The sequence below is a fragment of the Cotesia glomerata genome, linkage group LG6 (genome assembly GCF_020080835.1).
Source record: "Cotesia glomerata isolate CgM1 linkage group LG6, MPM_Cglom_v2.3, whole genome shotgun sequence".
Taxonomy (NCBI): domain Eukaryota; kingdom Metazoa; phylum Arthropoda; class Insecta; order Hymenoptera; family Braconidae; genus Cotesia; species Cotesia glomerata.
The window spans coordinates 5,637,183-5,647,226 of NC_058163.1; the positions used below are offsets into that span (position 1 = coordinate 5,637,183).

A 10,044-nucleotide genomic window follows, 5' to 3' on the forward strand; every position below is an offset into this window, starting at 1 on the left:
ATAAAATTTGGATGGACAGTTTGTTACAAGTCAACTTTTTCGTCATTTTTATATTTACTAACAAAAAAAAATTTGATCGTTCTCGAAGATAACTATAATTTGTTTCAAGGTTGTAAATTGGGGAAACTATTACTTTTTTAATCTTCATATTGTACGTCGTGCTATTTTTATCAAATAAATTGCCGAAAAATAATTCTGTTCTACGCATTATAAAGAAAATCAAAAAATTCATTTGTCAAAACAGATGATATTGAAATATTATTAAAATTTTAGAATTGCAAAAATTAATAAAGAAAAATAATCATTTAATATATCTTGATGTCTCTTGCCTCGCAATGATTAGCCAAATATTTTAATGAATTATCTCATTCAATTAAACACTAATTACATAATCCTTGGCAATAATTTTCATAAGGACTATTAATTAAATATCCGAAATTATTAATTAAACATATCAATAAATAATTCAAGAATAATCAAGCAAATCATCAGCTAATCAACGACTATCATTTTTAAATCAATTTAATTTTCAGTATTATTATACTATGAATAATTTATAACATATTTAGCAAAAATATTAATCGACTATTTGCTAATTACCTCCTGTGCTATACGAAAGGAAGTCGAGTATCGAGTTTATGTGATCAAAAAATAAATGTTTCATAATAAGATTATTAAGTTTCATTTATTGTAAATCAGAATTGGAAATTTACCGGCTCTGACAATTGATTGATTGGTCCACTTGAAAATTAACTCGCCCGACTTGCGCAATCATACAGTTTATTTTAAGTCTACGGATTTTAACTCAAACTTTTTTATTACGTGTTTCTTTTTTATTAATTGGCATTTTTTTTTATTTTTTATTTTTAGGTGATACTGATCAACTCTATATCCATTACTTAATTAGTTTAACGAGAATAGTGCCTTAAAAAAGTTTTATAAGCAAAGGTATGACATGAAAAATATTAAGTATAATTGTTGATGGATTTTAATTTAAACGAATAAAAAGTATTAATTTAACGGGACAATTGTTAATTTAAGAAATAATATTCTCGCGAATTTATTTTTATTTCATCATAATAATATTTTTAATAAATATAAGATAATTTATTTCACTCAATATATTTATGTACATTCGTCAATGTCATTAATTTATTATTATAAATCACTGTATTTTATTACTATTTTGACATGATCGTATCGGACATTATAATTAGTTGTAAATTTTGAACTACTTCTGGTTTTTTTTATCTCAAGTATTTATGTATGGGTGCCTTTGATGATTTTTATTAATTATATAAAAAAATTAAATAAGAATGAACACGTTATGTAAAAATTAGGAAAATTTTATTGAGTCGCAAAAATTGAAAAAAAAAAAAAAATTTTATGTTTTAAGAGACCTCATACATAAGGGTCATTCCATGTCAAATCGATCAATAGTTGGAATCGACCTCTTTCGATTTGGATAAATTTTGGTCAGAAGTTTTTTTTTTATCATATAACGAAGTTCTGCCCAAGGGAAAAAAAATTAAAAAATTTTTTTCAAAAGATATGCAAATTTAAAATGTCGCGATTGTTCCAGTTTTTTAATTTTGTTTTTGTAATATCTCGAACGCTATTATAGATACGAGAATGGCCTTCCGTTTGTTTTAAAGGGGACACCTGAGGCTATTGAAAAAAAAAAAACATTTTGGAAAAAATTTTGAAAAATGCCAAATTTGTCCAATTATGAATTTTTGAAAATCGTCAAAAATGGCGATCGACTTTAAAATGGTTACATGCGTTAATATCCCCGGACAAAATATCCCGGTGGCAAAATATCGCCGGACAAAAGATCACTACAATAAAATATTAATAAACGAAATATCACAAGAATTATTTATAAAACGATCAATATCGAACAAATAGAATATTTTATAAAATAAAAATTATTGTCTGCTATAAATATTATTATTTAGTTCACTATAACACACAAAATAGACAATGTTATGAAATATATAGAGAATAAATATTTCTTTTTAACATGTTTTTATCTATTAGTTTCAGTACATCAAAATTGATAATTAGAAAAAAAATTTTACTACTCACAAACATTTTTGTTCAGTATTCGAACATTTTATAAATTAAGAAAAGAATCTATAAATTTCTATAATTACACGGAAAAAACTCGAGAAATTACAGTATAAAATGTAAAATCGGTCCCGTCGTAATCAAAACTAAAAAAATTACAGTTTGAAATAACATTTTTCTAAATTCAATTTTTTAATTTAATATTCAGAGCTTTTAACGTAAATATTACATTCTACAATGTAATTCTTATAAAACCAGTAATAATTACAATCTGAAACTGTAATTTTTCCAGTTTTTATCACGAAGCGCCACGTTGCATTATATACTGTAATTTTTCGAGTTTTCTTTTTTCCGTGTATTAACGTTAACAATTTAATTTGTCAAATTAGACTAATACAAATGCGGGTAATCGTGTTGCGCCCTTTTAACATGGTTTTTGTTTGTGTTTATTCGAAATTAGACCAACACAAACGCGGGTAATTATGTTGCGCTCTTTTAACATGGTTTTTGTGTGTTTTTGTCTAACAATAGGCCAACACATATTTAGTCTCGAGGATATTTTGTCTGGAAATATTTTGTTCGAGGATATTTTGTCGCGAAGATATTATGTCGCGGGAATGTTTTGTCTGGAGATATTTTGTCGGGGATATTTTGTCCGGAGATATTAACGCGTGTCACCAATAAAATTTTGGCTTAATTTTTTTTGTATAATACTTTGTACTGATCTTAAGATCCTGAAATTTTTAGAACTGTGTTTTTTTTTTCTTTCAAAAGTATGAATTTTTGAATTAAAAAAAAAAATTTGACCAAAATTTATCCAAATCGAAAGGAGTCAATTCCAACTATTGTTCGATTTGACATGGAATGACCCATAAAATTTGAAATATGACCTTACTTTAAAGGTTAAGTTAGTTACATGGTAAGTTAATTTCAACTACGAACAAAATTAACTTACCATGTTAAACTTTTTTTTTTTTTTTCAAAAATTTTATCACGTTTTTGATTATTTTCTGATAGTTTGTAAAAGCGTAGGTCAACTTTTGGCGTGTTCTAAGTAATTACAGTTCATCTGCTTTGGTCAGTATTTCGAAGACGGTTCCACCATGATTTTGGTCATAAAAAATTGAAAAATCGAATTAAAAAAAAAAAAAAGTTTGTGAATTGAAGGCTATATGTTAATCGATCCATAAAACTCTAAATTTAAATTTGTCATCATCTTGTCTACTTGAAAAATCACAATTTTGATTATTTTTTTATGAAACCTTCATGGAAAACTTAATTTAATAATTGATTAATTTTTAACTTCCCGCTAAGAAAATCGAAGATTTTCAAAAATCGGGAAGTTATTGTTTTCACCCCGTTTTGCAAAAATCGAGTTTTCATTAGATCTCGACGTTTGAAGGTCGCAGGAAGCTTCCCTGAATATCCCCGCGAGGTTGTCACGGTGTCTGTATGTATGTGTGTGTGTGTGTGTGTGTGTGTGTGTGTGTGTGTGTGTGTGTGTGTGTGTGTGTGTGTGTGTGTGTGTGTGTGTGTGAAAGTATGTGAACCGCTTATAACTTTTGAACGGCTTGACCGATTTCATCGTGGTTGGTGCCATTCAAAAGGGATTGACCAAACTTAGATTTTAAAAACTATTTGGACCGATTCAGATCAATAGATTTTGAGAAATCTTCAAAGAACTGAAAAAAAAATTTTTTTCAAATGTGGTTTTTTTGGAATAACTTTTAAACGGCTCTATGGTTCAATTCCAAAAACTAATCAGCTCTTAACCTTGAAAAATCACGTCGATCGCCACCAGTCCGGTCAAAATCGGTTGATTCGTTCGAGAGATATCGTGAACGAAAGAAAACCGAAAAAAGTGTTTTTTCGGAATAACTCCGAAATTCCTAGCGCGATCAATTTAAAATTTAAAATTCTTTGTGAGGCTTGAAAAACTGCGTTGAATGCTTCTAACCGCGTGAAAATCGGTTTATTCATTCAAAAGTTATTGTGGTTTAAAAATTCAAAAAATAGTGTCTTATCAAATCTCTATCAGACTTTTGAGCTCGAAGAGCTTTAAAGGATAGGAAAGCAATCTCTTTGAGCTCGGAGAGCTCAAAATAACCCATAAATTGTATTTTCAAGCTCGAAGAGCTCAAAAACGTCATTGGTGCAATTTTAAGCGCCTAAGTATGGAATTAGCGGGAAGTTGCAGGGATGGCCTTTAGGGTCAACCGTTTTCCTAATTTTTTTCCCAAGTTTTATGGAAAATAAAATAATTTTAGTAAATGAAAAAAAAAAACTTTGATTTCTTACCACCAAAAATTAGACTCCAATTTTATAAAACTGTTCTTTCAGATTTTATTTACGATTCTTTTGTAAATTTCATAAGATAGTTACTCCATATTTTTAATTAATTATAGTAATAATTAATTAACACGTAAGGTTTGTAATTTTGTTTTTGCGTACGCCGAGACAGTAATAAAAGGTTTGTTATTACTTTCAGTGGCTAACAAAGCATTTAGCATTTTTAAATCAGATACATTGATCACTTTTGGTTGCAGATTGTTGAATTGGAGATGAATCAAGTGTTTTATATTTTTCAGCTTATAAATTATGAGCAGATCTTAAAAAAAAAAAGCAACAAGACATTATTAGTCATTAATTATTCAGTCGATAGGTCTTGAAGTCTCAATTATAATTACCTTTCTCGGTTAATAAGTATAAATTATTCATGTAAAAGAATAAATCGACAATTTTTCCAAATTCTGATGGCAAAACATATGATTTTTCGGTAAAATTGTAATGATTTGTACCAGACGATTTGAATTTCAATGAAATATCCAGTCGTGATTCTTTAAAGTAAAATTAAAATAGGTGATTATGTTAATTTAATTATCTTATTATCGAATAATTTTTATATACAATATAAAGTTTTTAATAAAGTTGATAAAAAAGGGTTACTTCAAAAATTAATGCCAACACTTTATGAGACATAATGTTAATTTACAGAAATTGAAACCAAAATTTTGTGATAAAGTTTTTTTTACAATTTTATTTTTCAAAAATGATACTCGAAATATTTTAATATAAAGTCTTTATAGCAAATTTAGGCTTTTGTTTCTTGATTTGAAAAATTAATTAGGTTTTTTAAATTAAAATTAAATACTCCTCTAATAATAAGGCTGGCAATGGCCTGGTCGGCTCGGTGCTCGCTTTTCGAAAGAGTGGGACCCGGGTTCGATCCCAGCACGCACCAATATTTTTTCAGTGATTATAATTAAAAATATGTACGTTACGTTACGTTGCCAGCCTCTGGAAGTGGGAGAGATAGCCGGGCGGCACACGTCTGACTTGGGCGATCGCACATTTAAGCAACAACTTGAATGGGTGACCACTCTAGTCAACGTTGGCTAGCGCGAGGGATCTCTGCACACTAGGAGAGGGGCCTAATGCTCCAGTGGTCGATAAAGAAGAGTTTCTTATCAATCACTTTAGACTTAGCCCAGCTCCGACTGTACTATCATGGGTTTTCTCTGTGGTTTCCCCATGATTCTGTTCCAACAGCCTGAGAAGGTGAGGTTCAGGGTGAATACGGTACAGAAAGCACAAGTCGGTCCACAGCCGTAATAAAGAGGGAGTATAGAATGGAGATAAAGTGGGATATCAGTCTTGTAAAAACCAGATAACGGTATACAAGTAATACTCAAAAATAAAAAAAACATACTCTCTAATAATTTTGTGGAAAAATATCTAACCTGTAGGATAGTAAGCTAGTACGGTATCAAAATTCGTGATGGACAACCCGTACAAAAAGTCAGGTCGATCTAAATTATTAAAAAGCGTTTTAATGTACTTTTTGTCATTCCCATCTATTTCGATGGGATTTTCCAAATTTTCTGGAATATTAACTTGCATAAGGTATGATGATTTAATATGTCTGTATAACATTAAAATCTGAAAAATAAATTTTTTTATTTTTTAAAGAAATAATTAATCAATCCTATTATAAAAATTAAGGAAAATTTATAGTTACTTACTGTTGTTTTCTGGAAGAAAATATCTTTGAAAACAGGATAATTCATATTTCCCGGTGGGTTAACGATAATTATCTTTTGCGCAACAATACTTTGCGAGTTAATATCAAATTTACATCTTACAATATCAATTCTACAAAGACTATATAAAGTTACGTATAAATCGCTATCGAAGCCTCGGCTTAAAACAAAATATATAATAAAAAATTAATCATGAATGAAAATGTTATATAATGAAAAAAAGACTTCACTTTGTACCTTATATCAATAGGCCGTTTTCTTGGATTTTCCCGCAGGATTTCAGGAGTTGGTATAGGTATTTTTTCACTAACATCCCAGAAAAATACTGCTGAGTCAGTTTCTATGCAGAAAGTTAATCTATCGGCTGCTAAAATAACATAAAAATATCAATGTAAATGTATTAACGAACAAAAGTTTGGTTAATCCAAGTATTCATGCTTTAAGGTAGTACTAACGTTACCACAAGAGTTAAATCCCAAAACCTAACTTTATTTGATTAACGTAGTAGATTTCCCTATACTAAATCACGTTGGAGAAAGAGAGACAGATAAATTTTGAATGTTTTTTATTAATAAATATTCTCATATTCTTGGAAACCATACTGATCGTTATTAAATATGTTCTAGATGTTATTTTCTCTCGTTTTCTTGATTTTTATAAGAATCTGAACGTCCAGTTTTGTGAAATAAAATAAAGTCTTTGATTTTCCATAAGGATCAATGGTAAAAGCAAAAATATGAAGTTATTAATATCTTTTTTTTTAGGACTTGCCAGGCTTCCAAAAATTTTACTGCTTAATTATGATATTATAAAGTACCAATATGCCAAATTTCATTAAATTCTAAACGTCAATTCTAAAACCGGTAGTACTACCTTAATCACTTTTATAAGATGTCAATTGATCAACGTAAAGTTTAAATATACGACTATAATTTCAAAACTATTTTTAATTTTTTTTAAAATTTCATATCAAACTTCGATAAAATCAAAATAATTATTTACTGTACACTTTTAGAATATGTTGAGAAAATAATTTTAAATAGAATTTAATTACAAACAAATTAATTTTATTTATTAAGTCCCCCATTTTGGCTTCCCACCCCCTACTCCTATACATTTTTTGAATTATGATATTTAATTCATACATACCAGGTTTAAAAATTCTAAGTCTCCTTATACTAAATTCAACATTCTTGGAAATTTCATCGTTGTTTTCGGAAGGAAATAATTTAGAATTAAAACGTACAAGATTCATCAACGATTCACCAGTATTGATATCAAATAACACCACAAAATTTTCGTTTCCGCCGACAAACGCAATGTAATTCGCTGCAACATTACATAAGACAATTTTAATCGAATTAGTGTATCGATTTAAACAAACGCTTGTTCAAATATGAACAATAAAGAATCATAACGCAAAATGTCTCACCCCACGTATCAATAAGAGTGATTGCATTGTTAGGGTCACCGAAAAATTCACTATTTTGAAAAGCAACTTGAGAGTGAATATAATTATTAACTCTTCGCCAGTTGATGTACGAAACAAACAGTTCTTTATATTGTTCATTGCTCAAGTTATCGTAGTCACTACAAGGTATTGACGGGTACTTCGTTTGGATCAATTGGTATCTCCATGGTTTTATTTCATCGCTTGTGCAAACGAATTTTTGCCATATTCTGAACTCGTTTTCGATGAAGTTTCTCCAACTGGAGCTCACTTTTCGTAATTTTGCAATAGTTATTAAATCTACGTACTTAAAAATATTAAGCAATACATTTTCTGATATTATATAATCTTCGGTAGAACTTAAACTCATAATTAATTAATTAATTAATTAATAAATTAACGGATATTTCGAATTTAAACTGTTCTTGTACTCACAATCAACTTTTAGTTAGTTAACGATATTAGTTTTAATAGTGACAATTAAGTCGTTAATTAATAAGCATACAAAATAACTACTATAAAATTTGTTCATGATTTTGTCGTTGAAGCTTAACAATCCATTATAAATTACATATCTCAGTTTTATAATGCATGTGAGTAGAAGTAAATTGGATTTACTCGTTTGAGAATGCGTCATCATTCTCTAACACTTTCTACATTGTCTAAATAATATAATTAAATGACGTGTTCTAAATTGATGAATTATAATTTAAAATTATTATGATCGCTATTATAAAAATATTTATAGAATAATTTATTTATAAAGCGAAAAATAATTGATTTATGATTTGAAAAATGAATCAATTTAAAAATAATATAATTGAAATAGACCAGAATGAAATAAACTTCGAATTGATGTTATTTTTATAAAAAAAAAATGTTCTTTTAAAATAAGTTTACAATAAAAAATTCTGCAGTAGGAATTACGTCTATGGTGTTGATTTATTCAATAAAAAATTTGTGAAAAAAGAATTAAATAAATAAGAGACTATTCAAATGAACATGCACTCTAACAACTAAATCCAGAGGTTATTGTGCTCTGAGTTTACTCTTACAATTATATAAATACACATATATAAGTATATTTACGTACGGTTAGACTATTTTCCATATGAGTATAACCGTATTTGTTTAATCAAATTGAATACATTAGCCCACGCCTTGTAAGGTTCGCTTATAGATACGTAGTATCGTTGTCAGTTGCAGGGCGCATGTTATAGTTACATATTTTTATCCAAACATACTTATATCTATTCTCAAGCTAACTTTAAATAGGCAAAGAGAATGAGGAAGAGAAAAGTCAAGTGTAAATACGAGCACACGATCAGAGCATTCTAATAACCTTATATCACAATTTACACTTATTTTTAATCTTTCAAAATTTTTAAGGTGTCTGATTTGATTTAATTGAATTTTTAATCAATTTTGATGCAAACAAATTATCGAACTAAACAATTACCTAAAAATAGAAACTAGTGTCATAAATTGATGCCTTAAATCCTTGTGAGACGATAAGTAGTAGTGTTTCACCGACGCTGTCGCTAGGTGGCGGTATGAGAAAATTCTGTTCGGCCTTCATCACAACATCGCGTTACGTAGTGATGATTGGATCGACTATTGATGGTTTCGTTTGAATATGTGGATTGTATGTAGATTTTAAAACGTAATAAAGGTTGGAAGGAATAAGATGGGGATGAAGAAATCTGAAATATTTATTATTGCCGATACATACACTCATGGCCACTAGGTTGTCAGACGCCACCAAGACCAAGTGGTTTCAGGCACTATTTGGATCCTTGTCTCTGGTGGGCCAATGCCAGGATCATTACAGTGATTAATGCTGATAGTGGAATGCGATAAGCGCTGATTTATTGGTGTCAACGGTGTATTTTTGCTACGAGATGCTGGTTCTAAAATAAACTACGGCTGCTAAAATTCCGCGTGTAGTAATTTTAAAAAACTATAACTGAGGAGCTGATTTTCAAAAGGGTATCTTTTCATATTTCAAAAGAGCAGTTTTTTGAACTTTTAAGTATTAATTACTTCGAGAATTATAAAGATTTCTAAATGAAAATCGAATTGTAGCTTCATAACCGATAGCACTTTATAGCTAAATTAAAAAAGTTCAATAAAAATATTTATAATTGAAGACAACCAATTTTTTATCTCAATTAATTAAAAACGAAAAGATACCCTTTTGAAACTCAACTCCTCAACTACAATTTTGCGAAGTATTAGAGCGTGTTTTAAGATCTAAAATTGGTTTCGCCTCTCGGGAACAATTTCATATTTACACTTTTGTTGGTAAAAAAAACTTAAATAACTTATGAATCGTTAATTTTTAATGATAATTCTAATAAAATTAAGGTAGTTTGGGCTCCAAATGACTTCAACTTGACCCCATATTTTTTTTATATTTATTCGAAAGATTATGATTTAATACACCTATAGAAAAAAAATCAGATTTTTTTTACCACACCGTTT

At 28.8% G+C, this 10,044-nt stretch overlaps 1 protein-coding gene across 1 annotated transcript; it reads right to left on the reverse strand.

Annotated features, from left to right (window-relative positions):
- Nucleotides 1-4,428: 4,428 nt before the first annotated feature.
- On the reverse strand, nucleotides 4,429-7,945 carry LOC123267523. Its single transcript, XM_044732183.1, has 7 exons — nucleotides 7,543-7,945; nucleotides 7,260-7,439; nucleotides 6,348-6,477; nucleotides 6,093-6,270; nucleotides 5,811-6,009; nucleotides 4,758-4,907; nucleotides 4,429-4,678 (listed from the first exon to the last, which is right to left on the reverse strand). The coding sequence occupies exons 1-7, from the start codon at nucleotides 7,928-7,930 to the stop codon at nucleotides 4,482-4,484; spliced, it is 1,422 nt and encodes a 473-aa protein (XP_044588118.1). The 5' UTR covers nucleotides 7,931-7,945; the 3' UTR covers nucleotides 4,429-4,481.
- Nucleotides 7,946-10,044: the final 2,099 nt, after the last annotated feature.

Excerpts from the sequence above, each read along its gene's own strand:
- LOC123267523 (XM_044732183.1), bottom strand. The coding sequence starts at position 7,930 with ATGAGTTTAAGTTCTACCGAAGATTATATAATATCAGAAAATGTATTG. Across the intron at positions 6,478-7,259 it reads ACTTAGAATTTTTAAACCTG|CAGCCGATAGATTAACTTTC; the intron begins GTATGTATGAAT and ends ATGTTATTTTAG. Across the intron at positions 6,271-6,347 it reads AAACGGCCTATTGATATAAG|CCGAGGCTTCGATAGCGATT; the intron begins GTACAAAGTGAA and ends TTTTGTTTTAAG.